Source organism: Biomphalaria glabrata, chromosome 2 (genome assembly GCF_947242115.1).
Source record: "Biomphalaria glabrata chromosome 2, xgBioGlab47.1, whole genome shotgun sequence".
NCBI classification, from domain to species: Eukaryota; Metazoa; Mollusca; class Gastropoda; family Planorbidae; genus Biomphalaria; species Biomphalaria glabrata.
In genome coordinates this window covers 23,409,198-23,429,875 of record NC_074712.1, presented here as the reverse complement: position 1 = coordinate 23,429,875, position 20,678 = coordinate 23,409,198, and the positions used below count along the sequence as shown (strand labels likewise).

General features: G+C 35.6%; 1 protein-coding gene across 1 annotated transcript; it reads right to left on the bottom strand.

The window, feature by feature from the left end:
- Positions 1-1,865: 1,865 nt before the first annotated feature.
- Positions 1,866-20,359, bottom strand: LOC106070132 (trypsin alpha-3-like). Its single transcript, XM_056019671.1, has 9 exons — positions 20,206-20,359; positions 19,986-20,031; positions 14,930-15,056; positions 13,208-13,314; positions 10,358-10,465; positions 8,110-8,267; positions 4,300-4,442; positions 2,197-2,251; positions 1,866-2,043 (listed from the first exon to the last, which is right to left on the bottom strand). The coding sequence occupies exons 1-9, from the start codon at positions 20,240-20,242 to the stop codon at positions 1,940-1,942; spliced, it is 885 nt and encodes a 294-aa protein (XP_055875646.1). The 5' UTR covers positions 20,243-20,359; the 3' UTR covers positions 1,866-1,939.
- Positions 20,360-20,678: the final 319 nt, after the last annotated feature.

The window sequence follows — 20,678 nt, the reverse complement described above, 5'->3', positions numbered from 1 at the left end:
AACTCAGGGCTCCAAAGTAACGTAACACTTTAATAGTTGAATAAATAACAGCCAATACTGTACAATTGGCAACACGTTCACTGTACATATATCTCTCCGATAACACCGTTCCGCCGTATCAACTCTTTCACTGGCCTCTCCGTCTCGTTCCGGGCTTGCACTGGGTTCAACAGTTCAAGACTGACTTCACACACTAGGCTCGTTGTGTCGGACTCGATCACAGACCAAGATCAAGACGCCGTTCGTCTCAGCTGTACTTGATAGTACTCCGCACTGAACCGTCGTAATGCTCCGTACAGAACCACACCGCTGAATTGTGCTGTAGTCGACCGTGTTCTGAACTCTTGTCGTGAACCTCCTTTTTCAACCGTCTTGACTGCGACACCTCCGATGTTATAAAGGGTCCCTACTGGCCTTCTCGAACCGGACAGAACGCCGCTGGACGTTTCTAGGTGGTCAGATGACTACAACTCTCGTGACGCTCCTGAGATCTGTTCACGACGGCGATCCTTCCCGAACCATCCTGTTGACACACGACTCGGCTGACCGTCGTAACTCGTCACGGTTGACCGCTCGTCTAGCGCTGGCCTGGGGCGATTTGCGTCGTCTGACTACACTCACACCACTACCCCCATCTGTGTCACCACCAGTGTTATGACAATATATATATATATATTGTTAAAGAGAGAAATCCTATAGGGGTTGTGCGAATCACAATAAGACGTAGTAGGTTCACAGTTTATGACATTTTTATTATTTTTAGTTAAACTTATGAAATATTTTTTTAGACCTATATAGGCTACTTTTGAATTCAATTATATAATTTCCTTGCTTTTTTTTCAATCTCAAATATTTCTAATAAAAAAAAATTGCTTTTAAATCACTTTAGAACTAAGCTTAGTTTTTACATAGATTGGCTGAAAACATTATTTTCTCAGTCATATTTTCCCCCACCCCAGGGATGATTTGACCCCCCCCCCCCCAAAAAAAAAAAAAAAAAAAAACCAACAACAACAACAAAAAAATCCCCCACTAAAAACATACCAATAGGTGTAAAATAAAATGAATTATCAAACATCTTTTGAACAAACACTTAAGATGCACGAATGTGTAGCCTACATTAAATAATGTGTGAATAGTCTATACATTTTTAGTTAAGTTAGTTTGTAGCAGTTAAGAGTTTCAAAAAGAAAATCCTCTTTGGTTGAACTGTGTGCGTAACGTACTTCTAGCACAAACCTAACACTGCCACTGCTTGGGATCTCTACTACCATTATATGTCTATCTATTCTATCTCCTGGTACTCAAATATATAATCAGATGGCGATTAGATTTTTTTGTTGCATATTCTAAAAGCTCTTTAACTTGGGGATTTCACCATTAATCACCTACTTCAAGACTCGCAACTTAGACATGACGTCACATTAGTGGCCCAAATAGTGAATGTGTTGTCCATCTATCATCACGTTTAACTGAAAAAAAAAAAAAGAAAAGCGTCATTGAAAATCTTATTTGACCATTACTCGGACTTGGTGCAACGGCTACTTCTTGTATTCAGTAAGAGTGACCTAGTAATAAAAAGTAGTCACTTATATCAATGAAAGCAATGTCAAAATGTGATTTTCAACAGGATTTAAAACAGGCAAACAGAATGACAACATAAACATTCTTATGGATTTTTTGCTTACATAGTCAGCAAAAACTTGATACACGTAGGCTAGACATATTTTACCTAAAATTTTCACGCCTACATCATCAAGCTGGCGTCTCTCTCATCTTTTTACAAAATAATTATGATCACCGTAAAATGTTTTATTTATTAGAATTAAAAAAAAATTATATCTTTAAAAATAAAAAAAAAAGTATTCAGAATGGAATTATTTTTTATTTGTTTGTTATTGAACATTTGAAAAGTGTGGCGGAACTTGTTATGAACTCTTTAAAGGTTGATGATTCCATTAATCCAATCCTTTAATTCAATCACATCTGTATAGACTCCAGGTCTCAATTGCTGTGCACAGCCATAGCCCCAGCTTACAATTCCTATAGAACAATAGAAACATAGGTTATATTTTCGGAATTGCAAAGTGCTAGACATACATTTTGGTAGTGTTAAATAAAATTTTTCAAGCTTTTAGCAGGCATATATGTCATTCTTTGTTATTGTTGTTTGGAAAAATAAAACCGAAACTATACCTGTGAGTGTCCATCTTCCGAATCTGTAAGTGTACAGAGGGCCACCACTGTCACCCTATTGAAGACGAGAGGAAATAAAATAAATGAACTTACTTTGGACGTTTTTATTATTTAGAAGTTGCCCCTCCCATATATGTATGTGGTGCGTAATTAATCTTCAGTACATTCTGACCCTTCATTCTTTCGGGCGATCCTTGAGATAGTGGAGGGGGTTAAAACATAAGACCACTTTTGGCTACGCTCATAGGAGTTAGTTTTTTATGAAGAGAGGGTTTTCAGTGTCGAAAAACCAGGTGGGGGTGTAAACTCACCCCCCTTCTGCTACGCTCATGGAATTTGGTGACTGTCGTTTGCTTAATATTTTGTTTTATCGAAGAGGGGGATTTTAAACTCACCCCCCCCCCCCTTTTGGTTGCGCTGGGGCAATTGATGGATTAACATTTCGGGAGGGGGGGGGTTGATCCCAGGACCCCACCCCCCATTCCCATACGCACGTGGATCTAGACTCTAGAGTAATAATAGTACATCTGTGCGATTAGAAATATGTTTACCAATTGTTTTTCTTTAAGGCGATTTTCTGCTAATAGCACGCTTCTTGCGCTATGATCCTATTACTTGTTATCAGTTGAGAACTAGGGGAGGGGCGAAGGTATCTCTTTGAAGGTTACCGTGATAGCTTTTTAAATACGTTGTATTAAGAAATAAATAAATGATAGCTTTTTAAATACGTTGTATAAAGAAATAAATAAATGATAGCTTTTTAAATACGTTGTATAAAGAAATAAATAAATGATAGCTTTTTAAATACGTTGTATAAAGAAATAAATAAATGATAGCTTTTTAAATACGTTGTATAAAGAAATAAATAAATGATAGCTTTTTAAATACGTTGTATAAAGAAATAAATAAATGATAGCTTTTTAAATACGTTGTATAAAGAAATAAATAAATGATAGCTTTTTAAATACGTTGTATAAAGAAATAAATAAATGATAGCTTTTTAAATACGTTGTATAAAGAAATAAATAAATGATAGCTTTTTAAATACGTTGTATAAAGAAATAAATAAATGATAGCTTTTTAAATACGTTGTATAAAGAAATAAATAAATGATAGCTTTTTAAATACGTTGTATAAAGAAATAAATAAATGATAGCTTTTTAAATACGTTGTATAAAGAAATAAATAAATGATAGCTTTTTAAATACGTTGTATAAAGAAATAAATAAATGATAGCTTTTTAAATACGTTGTATAAAGAAATAAATAAATGATAGCTTTTTAAATACGTTGTATAAAGAAATAAATAAATGATAGCTTTTTAAATACGTTGTATAAAGAAATAAATAAATGATAGCTTTTTAAATACGTTGTATAAAGAAATAAATAAATGATAGCTTTTTAAATACGTTGTATAAAGAAATAAATAAATGATAGCTTTTTAAATACGTTGTATAAAGAAATAAATAAATGATAGCTTTTTAAATACGTTGTATAAAGAAATAAATAAATGATAGCTTTTTAAATACGTTGTATAAAGAAATAAATAAATGATAGCTTTTTAAATACGTTGTATAAAGAAATAAATAAATGATAGCTTTTTAAATACGTTGTATAAAGAAATAAATAAATGATAGCTTTTTAAATACGTTGTATAAAGAAATAAATAAATGATAGCTTTTTAAATACGTTGTATAAAGAAATAAATACAAAAGTTGTACGACTTGAATTCGACCTCGATGGCTCAAGCCTTCTCTAACCACTGTGCCAGGGAAGTGCTTATGAAAGTAGAAGGTGTTCGAGTTATCTAGTGTGAGTTTCAAACCTTGAAGCCACGAAATAATTCTCTAGTAATTGAACTTATGCCCCTACATCTGATTTTTTTCCTTTGTCCGATGACACACAAAATAATTTATTACAAATAGTTAATTAACTCATTGGTTATTTTTTTTTGTTTAGTTGTGTTTCGTCAGATACAAGAAAATAATTCTGCACAATTTCAACTTGATCAAAGATTGGATGTGGGAGAAATGAAGTGCACAAACATTTAAACAGTCAAACAGAGTGAGTTGATATAAGCTTTGCAATGAAGCAGTAGACTCACCTGGCAGGAATCAATGCCACCTTCAGGAAGACCAGCGCAGAGCATGCGTAGTGTGATAGCACTAGTGCCATAACGAAGTCTGCAGGTTTCTCTAGATTTGATTGGTTTGGTGACTTGGTTAAGTTTTGTTGGAGATACACCCCCTAGGGAAATAAGTCAAATCTCATTAGTTTTGTTGGAGATACACCCCCTAGGGAAATAAGTCAAATCTCATTAGTTTTGTTGGAGATACACCCACTAGGGAAATAAGTCAAATCTCATTAGTTTTGTTGGAGATACACCCACTAGGGAAATAAGTCAAATCTCATTAGTTTTGTTGGAGATACACCCACTAGGGAAATAAGTCAAATCTCATTAGTTTTGTTGGAGATACACCCACTAGGGAAATAAGTCAAATCTCATTAGTTTTGTTGGAGATACACCCCCTAGGGAAATAAGTCAAATCTCATTAGTTTTGTTGGAGATACACCCCCTAGGGAAATAAGTCAAATCTCATTAGTTTTGTTGGAGATACACCCCCTAGGGAAATAAGTCAAATCTCATTAGTTTTGTTGGAGATACACCCACTAGGGAAATAAGTCAAATCTCATTAGTTTTGTTGGAGATACACCCACTAGGAAAATAAGTCAAATCTCATTAGTTTTGTTGGAGATACACCCCCTAGGGAAATAAGTCAAATCTCATTAGTTTTGTTGGAGATACACCCACTAGGGAAATAAGTCAAATCTCATTAGTTTTGTTGGAGATACACCCACTAGGGAAATAAGTCAAATCTCATTAGTTTTGTTGGAGATACACCCACTAGGGAAATAAGTCAAATCTCATTAGTTTTGTTGGAGATACACCCACTAGGGAAATAAGTCAAATCTCATTAGTTTTGTTGGAGATACACCCCCTAGGGAAATAAGTCAAATCTCATTAGTTTTGTTGGAGATACACCCCCTAGGGAAATAAGTCAAATCTCATTAGTTTTGTTGGAGATACACCCCCTAGGGAAATAAGTCAAATCTCATTAGTTTTGTTGGAGATACACCCACTAGGGAAATAAGTCAAATCTCATTAGTTTTGTTGGAGATACACCCACTAGGGAAATAAGTCAAATCTCATTAGTTTTGTTGGAGATACACCCACTAGGGAAATAAGTCAAATCTCATTAGTTTTGTTGGAGATACACCCACTAGGGAAATAAGTCAAATCTCATTAGTTTTGTTGGAGATACACCCCCTAGGGAAATAAGTCAAATCTCATTAGTTTTGTTGGAGATACACCCACTAGGGAAATAAGTCAAATCTCATTAGTTTTGTTGGAGATACACCCCCTAGGGAAATAAGTCAAATCTCATTAGTTTTGTTGGAGATACACCCACTAGGGAAATAAGTCAAATCTCATTAGTTTTGTTGGAGATACACCCACTAGGAAAATAAGTCCAATGTCATTAGTTTTGTTGGAGATACACCCACTAGGGAAATAAGTCAAATCTCATTAGTTTTGTTGGAGATACACCCACTAGGGAAATAAGTCAAATCTCATTAGTTTTGTTGGAGATACACCCCCTAGGGAAATAAGTCAAATCTCATTAGTTTTGTTGGAGATACACCCACTAGGAAAATAAGTCCAATCTCATTAGTTTTGTTGGAGATACACCCACTAGGGAAATAAGTCAAATCTCATTAGTTTTGTTGGAGATACACCCACTAGGGAAATAAGTCAAATCTCATTAGTTTTGTTGGAGATACACCCCCTAGGGAAATAAGTCAAATCTCATTAGTTTTGTTGGAGATACACCCACTAGGGAAATAAGTCAAATCTCATTAGTTTTGTTGGAGATACACCCCCTAGGGAAATAAGTCAAATCTCATTAGTTTTGTTGGAGATACACCCACTAGGGAAATAAGTCAAATCTCATTAGTTTTGTTGGAGATACACCCACTAGGGAAATAAGTCAAATCTCATTAGTTTTGTTGGAGATACACCCACTAGGGAAATAAGTCAAATCTCATTAGTTTTGTTGGAGATACACCCACTAGGGAAATAAGTCAAATCTCATTAGTTTTGTTGGAGATACACCCACTAGGGAAATAAGTCAAATCTCATTAGTTTTGTTGGAGATACACCCACTAGGGAAATAAGTCAAATCTCATTAGTTTTGTTGGAGATACACCCACTAGGGAAATAAGTCAAATCTCATTAGTTTTGTTGGAGATACACACCCTAGGGAAATAAGTCAAATCTCATTAGTTTTGTTGGAGATACACCCACTAGGGAAATAAGTCAAATCTCATTAGTTTTGTTGGAGATACACCCCCTAGGGAAATAAGTCAAATCTCATTAGTTTTGTTGGAGATACACCCCCTAGGGAAATAAGTCAAATCTCATTAGTTTTGTTGGAGATACACCCCCTAGGGAAATAAGTCAAATCTCATTAGTTTTGTTGAAGATACGCCCCCTAGGGAAATAAGTCAAATCTCATTAGTTTTGTTGGAGATACACCCCCTATGGGAAATAAGTCAAATCTCATTAGTTTTGTTGGAGATACACCCCCTATGGGAAATAAGTCAAATCTCATTAGTTTTGTTGGAGATACACCCCCTAGGGAAATAAGTCAAATCTCATTAGTTTTGTTGGAGATACACCCACTAGGGAAATAAGTCAAATCTCATTAGTTTTGTTGGAGATACACCCACTAGGGAAATAAGTCAAATCTCATTAGTTTTGTTGGAGATACACCCACTAGGGAAATAAGTCAAATCTCATTAGTTTTGTTGGAGATACACCCACTAGGGAAATAAGTCAAATCTCATTAGTTTTGTTGGAGATACACCCCCTAGGGAAATAAGTCAAATCTCATTAGTTTTGTTGGAGATACACCCACTAGGGAAATAAGTCAAATCTCATTAGTTTTGTTGGAGATACACCCCCTAGGGAAATAAGTCAAATCTCATTAGTTTTGTTGGAGATACACCCACTAGGAAAATAAGTCAAATCTCATTAGTTTTGTTGGAGATACACCCCCTAGGGAAATAAGTCAAATCTCATTAGTTTTGTTGGAGATACACCCACTAGGGTAATAAGTCAAATCTCATTAGTTTTGTTGGAGATACACACCCTAGGGAAATAAGTCCAATCTCATTAGTTTTGTTGGAGATACACCCACTAGGGAAATAAGTCAAATCTCATTAGTTTTGTTGGAGATACACCCCCTAGGGAAATAAGTCAAATCTCATTAGTTTTGTTGGAGATACGCCCCCTAGGGAAATAAGTCAAATCTCATTAGTTTTGTTGGAGATACACCCCCTATGGGAAATAAGTCAAATCTCATTAGTTTTGTTGGAGATACACCCCCTAGGGAAATAAGTCAAATCTCATTAGTTTTGTTGGAGATACACCCCCTAGGGAAATAAGTCAAATCTCATTAGTTTTGTTGGAGATACACCCCCTAGGGAAATAAGTCAAATCTCATTAGTTTTGTTGGAGATACACCCCCTAGGGAAATAAGTCAAATCTCATTAGTTTTGTTGGAGATACACCCCCTAGGGAAATAAGTCAAATCTCATTAGTTTTGTTGGAGATACACCCCCTAGGGAAATAAGTCAAATCTCATTAGTTTTGTTGGAGATACACCCCCTAGGGAAATAAGTCAAATCTCATTAGTTTTGTTGGAGATACACCCCCTAGGGAAATAAGTCAAATCTCATTAGTTTTGTTGGTAAACTACTGAAAGTGAATCAAACTAAAAGTATCACTATTGTTGACTTAATGTCGTTTCTTCTAGTGATGTTAAAAGCACTTATCAGCCAATGTCTAGCGTACCTGATGACAGAGTTCCCCATCCAGCCACGATAGCTTTCTCACCAACATTCCAGTTTTCATTAGGTAGACAAACAGCATCAATATAGTTGTTAGTGGGTAATGCTGTCATGACTTTGAATATACTGATGTCGTAATCTAACGTGTTACTGTTGTACAAACTGCAACATAAATACACTGATGTCATAAATCAATTAATTAATCAATCAAAGTATCTATCTATCTATCTATCTATTTATCTATCTATCTATCTCTCTCTCTCTCTCTCTCACTCTCTTTCTCTCTCTCTCTATATATATATATATATATATATATATTATATAATTATAACTATTGCTACGCCCGTTGATTTTTTCCCACGTATATATTTTTATTTTTATCAGTTTACTCCCCCCCCCTTTGTTTTTTTTCTCATTCCCACGTGTATTCTGGCGGGAATCGCCAATCCTTTAAAAAAATAATGTCTATTGAAATGTTCCGCATTTTGACGATTCTCTAGCATACGTTTGGCCCTTAAATTCTAGTATGTGTTAAGTTGAATTGGAACGGCCCACATTTTGTACGCCTCCTCACGCTCTCATGAATTCTAGTATTACTTTTCTACCCCCCCCCCCCAGTTAGGATTATGTTTATTTTGGCACATCGTGTGGTAAACACTCTGGCACATCGTGTGGTAAACACTCTGGCACATCGTGTGGTATACACTCTGGCACATCGTGTGGTAAACACTCTGGCACATCGTGTGGTAAACACTCTGGCACATCGTGTGGTATACACTCTGGCACATCGTGTGGTAAACACTCTGGCACATCGTGTGGTAAACACTCTGGCACATCGTGTGGTAAACACTCTGGCACATCGTGTGGTATACACTCTGGCACATCGTGTGGTATACACTCTGGCACATTGTGTGGTACATCGTGTGGTATACACTCTGGCACATTGTGTGGCACATCGTGTGGTAAACACTCTGGCACATCGTGTGGTAAACACTCTGGCACATCGTGTGGTAAACACTCTGGCACATCGTGTGGTATACACTCTGGCACATCGTGTGGTATACACTCTGGCACATTGTGTGGTACATCGTGTGGTAAACACTCTGGCACATCGTGTGGTAAACACTCTGGCACATCGTGTGGTAAACACTCTGGCACATCGTGTGGTATACACTCTGGCACATCGTGTGGTAAACACTCTGGCACATCGTGAGGTAAACACTCTGGCACATCGTGTGGTATACACTCTGGCACATCGTGTGGTATACACTCTGGCACATTGTGTGGTACATCGTGTGGTATACACTATGGCACATTGTGTGGCACATCGTGTGGTAAACACTCTGGCACATCGTGTGGTAAACACTCTGGCACATCGTGTGGTAAACACTCTGGCACATCGTGTGGTATACACTCTGGCACATCGTGTGGTATACACTCTGGCACATCGTGTGGTATACACTCTGGCACATTGTGTGGTACATCGTGTGGTAAACACTCTGGCACATCGTGTGGTAAACACTCTGGCACATCATGTGGTAAACACTCTGGCACATCGTATGGTATACACTCTGGCACATTGTGTGGTACATCGTGTGGTATACACTCTGGCACATCGTGTGGTATACACTCTTACATATCGTGTGGTATACACTCTGGCACATCGTGTGGTATACACTCTGGCACATCGTGTGGTAAACACTATGGCACATCGTGTGGTATACACTCTGGCACATCGTGTGGTATACACGGATCTTGTGTGATGCCCCAGCAGTCCACAGACCAAAGATGAAAGTGAAGTTTGATGTGAACCTGGCCTAACTAATGTCTTATAATGAATATATAGGGACAATCTCTTATTCCTCAAGAAAAAAAACATTTCCGTAAAAAAAAAAAAATTCTCTTAGTTCAGTGCTTTATCTTTATTCCCCGCCGTTGCAGTTCACGAGATAATATGAAAAACCACTAATTAATTGTTGTTTTAAATTATGTCCAACTTATATGCATACTAAATAGATTTTTTCTCTTAAAAAAAGTAAACATTTTTTTTTGGGTGTAAATATAATATCAATATCAAAGGAGATACACGTGCCACTCTACGTTGGACAAATGTATTAGCATAGCGAATTTAGTATTGCGGCTGACCACGGGTGTTTCTGTTGGTGGACCATTACCCGTCCCGTCTGTGTGGTAGTCTATCGGGGCATACATTTTATTTGACCTATAAATCATCATTATAAATAATAATTTACCTATGGACGTAAAGTTCAGAGAAGTAGATAATAACTCTGTTGGGCTGTGCGACAGTTGTTCTGTCGTGGATACCACAGTAGGCCACGTAAGCACTAGCACGTCTGTTGCTGTAATACAAAGAGAAATGAAAGCAACAGTTATCTCTAACACAAAAGAAATTATACAAATTTAAAGGAACTTAATTTTTCTAATGACTAAAACATTGAGAAAAGATTAATCTTTAAAAATACAATATTGAATCACTAAGCCACTGTAATTAACACTTATTTTAATAGGAAAACATCTTACTATGGTTATTGTAATACAAACACTACGAGAGTAAAAAAAATAGTACATGATATACGTTTATGATATAGTTCATGATATAGTACATCATGGGCGTAGCCAAGATTTTTTTTCGGGGGGGGGGGGGGGGTTGGGAATCCCCCCCGCCCCCCCCCCCCTCGCGAAAAAAAAAATGTGTATATATGTATGTGTGTGTGTATTCATAATCTTTATTACATTCTGACCCTTCATTCTTTTGGAACACGTTTATTGTGCCCTAGAATAGGTTCTTCCTGGAGTTAGTGGAAAAATTGTTGACTCCCCTCCATTGCCAGCAAGGGGCTCTGGGGGAGCTCTAGGAGCTCACCCTAGAGCGGGGCGGAGCCCCGCCGCCAAGCACTATTTCTGGCATAGAATGTCAACAAAATCCATATTCTGAGGTATCTACAGTGCATTTTCCTGCAATTAAAAAGTCTTATCTCACAAATGTATGTGCTATTTTTACTGACTAAGACCTACCGCGCCGTTCGGCGCATTTGCCGTCAAGCTGTTTCCACAAAAATCTGTCACTGGTAATTTCTGAAGCCTCTTCCCACCTGCTCCGAGGACCTCCATGAATGTGTGGCGCCAAGTCGTACTAGGATGTCATCGCAACTTTTATTATGCGTAATTTATTTTGTCGGAGAACATGTCCCGCAAACCTCATGCGACGCTCTGTCACAATTTTACTAAGGGTGTCGACTCCCAGTTCGGCATAGGATTTCCTTGATTTAGACCCGATCTCAATAACTAACTCCTAAAATCTGTCTTAGCCATCTTTGTTGAGCCACATTTAGTGTTTTCAATTTCGGTAGATGACTATTCACTGCACCTTATTAATGGAGCCCCGCAACTGTTAGAAATGTAACCTCTCTGGGATACGCTCTTGGAATTGGGTGACTGTAGTTTGCATTAAATTTTATATCGAAAACAGAAGTTTTATCGTCAAATTCATCTGTTAGAGGTTTTAAACTAAAAATCTCAGGACTTTGTTGTAGTTTTTTAAATTCAAAACCCAAATTTAGCTACGATTATAGAATTTGGTAACTGTAGTTTGCTTTAGAGTAATATTGAAGATAGAGGTTTTCCACCTCAAAACGCTCTGTAGGGGGATTTTAAACTCAAAACCATCTGGAGGAAAGGAGTTTAAACTCAAAACCCCCAATTCGCTTGGCTACGCTCAAATAATTTTAGTGTGTAATTTGCTTTTTTTATATATTGAAGAGGTATTTTTTAGCATCAAACCGTTGTGAAGGGAGATATGAACTCAAAACCCCTTTTGGCAACGCTCATAGCATTTTGAGTGCGTAATTTGCTTTTTTTTTTTACATTGATGATGTATTTTTTAACTTCAAACCCCGCTGGCGGGGGGTTTAAACTCAAAACCCATATGGCTACGCTCTCAGATTTTAGAGTGTGTAATTTGCTTTTTTTTTATGGAAAATGTATTATTTAGCTTCAAACTCCACTGGAGGGGTTTAAACTTAAAACTGAGTCAAAACCCATTTAGCTACGCTCATAACATTTTGAGTGCATAATTTGCTTTTTTTCCATATTGAAGAGGTGGTCTTTCGTAAATTTTGGAGGGGTTTTAAAATCAAAATCTTCCTTAACTGTGCACTTGGAATTTGGGGATTATCGTTTGCATTTTTTGTGTGTTTTGTTTTATAGAAGAGGGGGATTTAACTGCAAAAACCCCTGGTAGGGGGGTTTCAAACTCAAAACCCCCTGGTAGGTGTTTTAAACTCAAAACCCCCTGTTAGGGGTTTTAAACTCAAAACCCCCTGGTAGGGGTTTTAAACTTTAAACCCCTTGGTAGTGGTTTTAAACTCAAAACCCCTTTAGCTGTGCTGGGGTAAGTGATGGTTTAGTATTAAAATCTCACCTAAAATTAACAAAATCAAAGCAAAAAAACATGTCACTAAAGTCCGTCTTCCCCCCTCCCCCGTAGTAGGGGGTTTCAAACTCAAAACCCCATGGTAGGGGTTTTAAACTCAAAACCCCTTTGGCTGCGCTGGGGCAAGTGATGGTTTAGTATTAAAATCTTACCTAAAATAAAGAAAATCAAAGCAAAAAATCAGTCACTTAAGTCCGTCTCCCCCGCCCCTCGAGGGGGGATATCATTTCGGGGGGGGGGGGGGTTGAACCCCCAACCCCCCCCCCCCTGGCTACGCCCATGTAGTACATGATATAGTACATGATATAGTTCATGATATAGTTCATGATATAGTTCATGATATAGTTCATGATATAGTTCATGATATAGTACATGATATAGTTCATGATATAGTTCATGATATAGTTCATGATATAGTTCATGATATAGTTCATGATATAGTTCATGATATAGTACATGATATAGTCCATGATATAGTACATGATATAGTACATGATATAGTTCATGATATAGTTCATGATATAGCTCATGATATAGTTCATGATATAGTTCATGATATAGTACATGATATAGTTCATGATATAGTACATGATATAGTTCATTATATAGTTCATGATCTACGTTCACAATTACATCCTAGACTACTTACGTTGTGCAGTGAGCAGCAGTTATGAAGAAATATTCTCCGGCCAAATTTTTGACCAGGTTACCACCACACATGTGGGATGTGGAAGATGTCGACTGTCTCAAACTGCACTGAAAACAAGTTTAAGTTCTACTTGTAATCTATTTCTAAATATTACTTTCGGGGCAGCGCTATATTTGAACGTTATAGTTTTTCTCATTTCACCTCAAGACATTTTACTTCCACTTTTTAAATTATAATAAGATTACAAAGACAGTTTGTGCGGAAACACAAACTCAAAAAAATAGACCCCAGAACTGGTCCCGCTCAGGCAGGTAATAAGGTTTCACTAATTTCAGAAAGAATATCAGAAACTATGAACGACAAACTATCAACATATACAATCCCCTTCTCCGTCGATACAAAATGGAAGGACATGTGCGCGTGTCGAAAGTTTTGCCGATATTGTAGTATTGTTAGTTCGACTAACGACTTGACACAAGATACGAGATTAATTAATGTTATTATTACATTGTGAATATTCATATGTATACAATGAAGTGATAGTTATAAAGATTGTGAACCTGGCCTGATTTTATTGAACGATTATCTAATTGATTTTTATTGTTTTGTAAAGAGCCAGACTCTCATTCAAAGCTTAACTAAGAAACTTTTCCCATAAGTTAAATATATACATATTTGTTTGTTTAAATTTGAAACTTCCATATAGATACATTTTTATTTTTTTAAATCTTAGGGCCATCCGGGACACTAAACATAACTACAGTCTCCGCCATGACCTAAGGAACAATCAAGATCAGTCAAACGGTTTTGATTTCTATGCTGAACGTACATATTTATGTAAAAAATTAAATGATTCATTTTCGACGTTGCATCAGAACTTTGAAAGATATAAAATATCATGATGTTGGATTTTCAATATCTTCTGTAGTTTCTGTGATCTAAACGGGACGGACGGACAGACAGAAAATACAAAATTAATAGCGGCAATGCCCCTTTCGGGGCCGCTAAAATTTAACCAATTAATTAGTTAATTAATTATTGTTAATGATTATTTTGTTTTCTTTTGAAAAAGGGAAATAAATGCCACTTATTGAGAGATGTGAGTATATATGGAGTTATTCCGTTTATTACAACATTAAAGAATGGACGGGCCTGCCATTAAGAGAGGTTCTAAACAAGGCAAAAAAAAAAAAGGGAGGAATGGAGAAAGACGGTCGACAAATCTTGCCTGGTGCCCCAACAGACTAAGGGATAGGTAAAAAGGTAAAAAAAATTACGTTTTGTACACGTTTTTTTTCTCCCACTTCTCGTTCTCGGATCAGTTGAAATTGTGCATAATTATTCCTAGCTGATGACAACACATGAACCAATAACAAAATTAACCAATTATAAGATCAATTAGTGGTAATTAAATTTTATTTAGAAAAAATTCCTGCACTATTAAGTTTTATGACACTGATTTTGAGGTTCTTACCCTTAGATAAGTTTTGTTTTTAAAAAGAGATTTCATATATTTTGCTTGTTTGGCCTAGAACTAGAAATTAGCTTTTCACCCTTCACCCTTCATCAAACATTAATTAGAAGATCATATATACTTGTAAAATTAGAAACATAAATTCGGATTATACATGTCATAAAAAAGGTCAAACATCTTACTCGATGAAATATATATATTAAATGAAAAAAAAAAAAGAAAGAAAACTAAGATGTATAGATACTTACTATTCCTGGCCAGGAATAAGGTACTGATTCAAAGCCACCAACGATTCTAGTATTTAATTCATTGACACCATTATCACTAAGAACACGTCTTTGGCCACAGCCTGGATAATCTATTTTCTCATATCGACTGAAATGTTAACAAAAATAAAAGGTGAGCATTTCTAATCTTAGATTTTAAAATACGACGTAACACTGCTAAGTGTATTTAACATCAGAAGAACATTTTGAGCAGCCGAAACCAGATTTTCCACAAAAGAACGAGAATGTTTAGGCTTAGTCTGAGCTTTTGCTCGTAGATTGTTAGTCGTGTCCCGTTATTTCATTTAGCAATCACAAACATATTTCTAAGGGAGTCGGTAAAATAGCTTCTTATTCTTTTCTAACAAATAATTGTAAGACCAGTGGACATTCTTAAAGGAAGCATTTTAGAGATTTTCTGTAAAGGTCATCTGTTTCTGTGGGCCACCGTAAATGAGATGATTTTAACATCATCTGACCCATAGATCTGAAAGGGGAACTTAACTGTAGAAAATTTAACAATGTAAATAGTTAATTTTTTAATTGTATTTTTACTGTAATATTTTCTATCAATTATATAAAATGTATGAAATAGTCCTAAATGTGATCATCTAGTTCAATGAAATAGTCCTAAATGTGATAATCTAGTTCAATGAAATAGTCCTAAATGTTATCATCTAGTCAAATGAAATAGTCATAAACGTGATCATCTAGTCCAATGAAATAGTCATAAATGTTATCATCTAGTCAAATGAAATAGTCCTAAATGTGATCATCTAGTCAAATGAAATAGTCATAAACGTGATCATCTAGTCCAATGAAATAGTCATAAATGTTATCATCTAGTCAAATGAAATAGTCCTAAATGTGATCATCTAGTCAAATGAAATAGTCCTAAATGTGATCATCTAGTCCAATGAAATAGTCCTAAATGTGATCATCTAGTTCAGTGAAATAGTCCTAAACGTGATCATCTAGTCCAATGAAATAGTCATAAACGTGATCATCTAGCCCAAGGAAATAGTCATAAACGTGATCATATAGTCCAAGGAAATAGTCATAAACGTGATCATCTAGTCCAATGAAATAGTCATAAACGTGATCATCTAGTCCAAGGAAATAGTCATAAACGTGATCATCTAGTCCAATGAAATAGTCATAAACGTGATCATCTAGTCCAATGAAATAGTCCTAAATGTGATAATCTAGTCCAAGGAAATAGTCATAAACGTGATCATCTAGTCCAAGGAAATAGTCATAAACGTGATCATCTAGTCCAATAAAATAGTCATAAACGTGATCATCTAGTCCAAGGAAATAGTCCTAAACGTGATCATCTAGTCCAAGGAAATAGTCATAAACGTGATCATCTAGTCCAAGGAAATAGTAATAAACGTGATCATCTAGTCCAAGGAAATAGTCATAAACGTGATCATCTAGTCCAAGGAAATAGTCATAAACGTGATCATCTAGTCCAAGGAAATAGTCATAAACGTGATCATCTAGTCCAAGGAAATAGTCCTAAATGTGATCATCTAGTCAAATGAAATAGTCCTAAATGTGATCATCTAGTCCAATGAAATAGTCCTAAATGTGATCATCTAGTTCAGTGAAATAGTCCTAAACGTGATCATCTAGTCCAATGAAATAGTCATAAACGTGATCATCTAGCCCAAGGAAATAGTCATAAACGTGATCATATAGTCCAAGGAAATAGTCATAAACGTGATCATCTAGTCCAATGAAATAGTCATAAACGTGATCATCTAGTCCAATGAAATAGTCATAAACGTGATCATCTAGTCCAATGAAATAGTCATAAACGTGATCATCTAGTCCAATATAATAGTCATAAACGTGATCATCTAGTCCAATGAAATAGTCATAAACGTGATCATCTAGTCCAAGGAAATAGTCATAAATACAATCATCATCAGATGTTGTTGTCTTTACAGACTCCCAATCTACTCTGCAAGCATCTAACAGCAGCACCTAATCCAGCCCAAGAGAGTTGACAACACTAATGCTGATAATCCATCAGATGATGTCAAAATTAAATACATCAATATCACATTACAGTGGATCCAGGGACTCATTGGCATCATGGGAAATGAAAAAGGCCGATAATCTATCAAAGGCGAGATCCTCTATGGAATAACCAGATAGACATGTAAACTCTTCACCCTAAGGTCAATCTTTGTCAACAATCACAAACAGGAGTGGCTCAACCAATGGGCATTAGGAAACACAGGTAAAACTATTTACAAAGAAATGACCATGCCAATTAAACTGGACAGTATTAACTACCTTCATCCCCCCCCCCCAACCAAAGAGCAATCGATAATCTTTCAACTAAGAACAGGACATACACCTCTGTTAAATTACGATCTTTACAAAATAAATCCCACAACCTAGCTCTTTGTAGACACTCTGCCAATCACTATAGAAAGTAAACCATATCCTCTTTGAATGCTCATTCTTAATCCACCTTAATCAGACCCTACTAACACTACAGCCCAACATAACCAACACCCAGTATGGCAGTGCTGAACAACTGAAGAAAGCAGCACAATATTTTTCATTGGCACAGTCTGCAAAAGAGCTGACAGCTCAGCAGCAAAAAGCTGGCTAGAAGAAAAATAGTATCTATTGTTAGCTTAATACTTTAAAGCGGCGACTTACAAAGTATAAAGGGACTAATTCAACTTATACCACCACACCATTCTTTTCCTTATTCGATACCAAGAAACAATACCAATATTAATTAACTAATTGAATTGATTAATTATTTTTTATTGATTCTTGTGTTGTCGGTAAAAGAAAAAATAATTGAGTCAAATTTCAGCATGATACGAGATGAAATGTGGAAGAAATAACTAGTACCCGACAGATAGACATCAGTCATCAGTCATCAGTCACACGTAAAAGATGTTTATCTTGAGAGCGTAAATCGGGTGGATTTAAAAAAAAATCTTTATTGTTAGTACTTACATATGATTACAACTGATCACCAAAGTACAATGTTAGTCAGAAAACAGAACATCTTATAGCGATTCAGTCAGTCAATCAGCATACGATCTTATAGCGATTTAAGGCCAGTCAAAATTTCATTTTCCAAAATTAAACAAAATTTATTTTCAAAATGTGTTCCTGAAATCAATGATAACAGCAGTATGTTGGATCTAGAGATTCCTAAAGGTGTGCTATAAATTGATCGAAATACTTACCGTCCATTTAAACGCATTCCATGACTCAAGTCCTACAATATATGTAAACTTATCTCTCGTTGAGAGTTAACAAATCTTTTTTACAAATTCAGTTTTTACAATACCTCTCTTCAAGTCAGAACTTCACGAGGAACCTGGATGGAACCTTGACACGGATCTCAAGAACGGCTCTAATGATTTTCTTAGAAATTTAACAGTTGATGTATATCGCTGAGCAAAGAATTACTAGCTAGTTGGCCACTCTAATTTGACCGTTATAATTTTTCGAAATAAAAAAAAAAAGAAAAGAAATATAAATTTGGCTAGAGAACTAGGTCTAGATCTAGATCCAACATCAGTTTTGAAAGGACTATCACGTTCAGGAATTTCCGAATGTAAAACATTATTGATTCAAGAATAATTTTAGGCACCGTCTACTCATGAACATCAAATCTCTCTCCCGATGTAATCTAAATCTATGTAAACATATCAACAAGTGCTTTCAGTAATTTTCTTTGAGTTTCATTTGTTACTACAAATAAGGTAAGCATGAAGAAATTAAAATACTAGACAAGTTCTTATCTATATTCATAGCTGGTAGTAGACATATTAATAGCTTGTATTGGACGAATGAAACAGGAAAAAGTAATCGACATAGAGTAGATCATGTAGACATATTAATAGCTTGTATTGGCCTAATGAAACAGGAAAAAGTAATCGACATAGAGTAGATCATAGAGAACGAGGACTGGGAAAGAAAAGGGCGGGCTGAAAAATGTTCAATTTAAAAAATCTAACATTCATTAGTTATTAAAAGCAAAATGATATCTCTCTAAGAGACAAAGAATATTTCATCCATTTTGATGTTCTGCTCTATAAGTTGAACTTGTCATTTATCTTTTGGATTCGAAGACAAGCTTTATTATACGTTGTATTAAGGAGGTATTGTTTCCTTAAAGTATCATTTATTCCATTCTTGTTAAATATTTTATTTTCCAGATTTCTTTCCTGACGTAATCTGCAAAGCAAAAACTAAGAACTGATTTTGAATTAGCGATCATATAAACTTGTTTATATCACCTCAAATACGTTTCTCAAGATGCGCTTCTGGGCTGTACTTTAATAAGAAAATATTATACTTTGAAATTGATTTTTTTGTCATTACACTATAGCACTGAATTTAGAGAGAAAGCATAAAGCGTACTCACCAAGAACTAACATAAAATAAAACCTAGCTATAAATAGATCCACTGGAGCTAAGCACACAAAACATTCAGTTGCTGCATTGATTTGAAAATCTTCAAACTTAGTTACATTAACTGGTACCCGTTGGTCAGGATTCGAGAGCAAGACGGTGTCCCCCCTCCCTCGAAGGTTGTTTGTGAAAAAAAAAGATTATCTGTTTGTGATTACAAACATCAAAGGTTTTTTTTTTACATTTATTTGCTTTCATTTTCTTTTTTTTTTAAACATATTTACATTATTTATGAATACTATTGAACATTGAGAGCTCTATATCCATCAATTATTTATCAACTTTACTTTATCAATGGAAGTAATATTTTTTTAAAATTAATTTATTCCAGTCTGTGGGATAAGAAGTCTAAAAGAAATAATTTGTGACTAAATAGTTCACATTTCTGTGTCGTCCTCTGACACATACCTTGGACATGTGAAAAACATTTATACATTTTAACTCACGTTTAGAGCGTTTTTTATTTCTTTTTAAAATTATTTCAAGGGCTCCTGTGGACTTGACACATTGAACCCTTTAGTGCACTGTTGCCATGGAATGTATTCTAAATCTAATCAAAGTTAGTAATGGAATTTACCTCTTTGTTAAACTATCAAGCTGTCTGGCTGCTGGTCCAGCCTCGGCTATAAAAAAAAACAACAAAACAACTTTAAAGTATATTTCGAATTATTTGAAAACTGCACACTATAACAAATAGTTGTCACTAACATAGTGATTAATGAAAGCATGTTTTTCTGAACTAGAACAGCTAACAACATAGGATCTAAATCAGTGTCAAATGAAAGTTGTGAACCTACAGAAAGCCAGTAGAACTAGGACTAGATACAACTCCATGACTTAGAAAGTAAAGCCACTTCTTACATTGCTCTCATTATTTATATGGTCGCACATTCAAAAGTCCAAGTCAAATTGGTGTTCCAGAAAGAAATCGTGACAACCAAACAAGTGTATCGTGAACAGATAAGAAGATTACACATGGTGTAAACATTGGTCCCAAAGTGGAAACCTATCCTCAAGTAGATCAACTGCTAGAACTCAGTAATGTAGTCTAGAAGCGGAAATGTACTTTGCACACTAGCAATGATATTTGACCGGAAAACAGTTCACGTAGAATGAACTAGTTTATCGGTTTGAAGCTACTAGATTTGTTTGAGTAGGGTAACCAGACACCTTTAAAACAAAGGAGGACAAAATGGAGGACAAAGCCTTTTGTTACATAACTATAATTCAAAACTGAAAAACAAATGTCGGACGACATGACGTCAGGGGC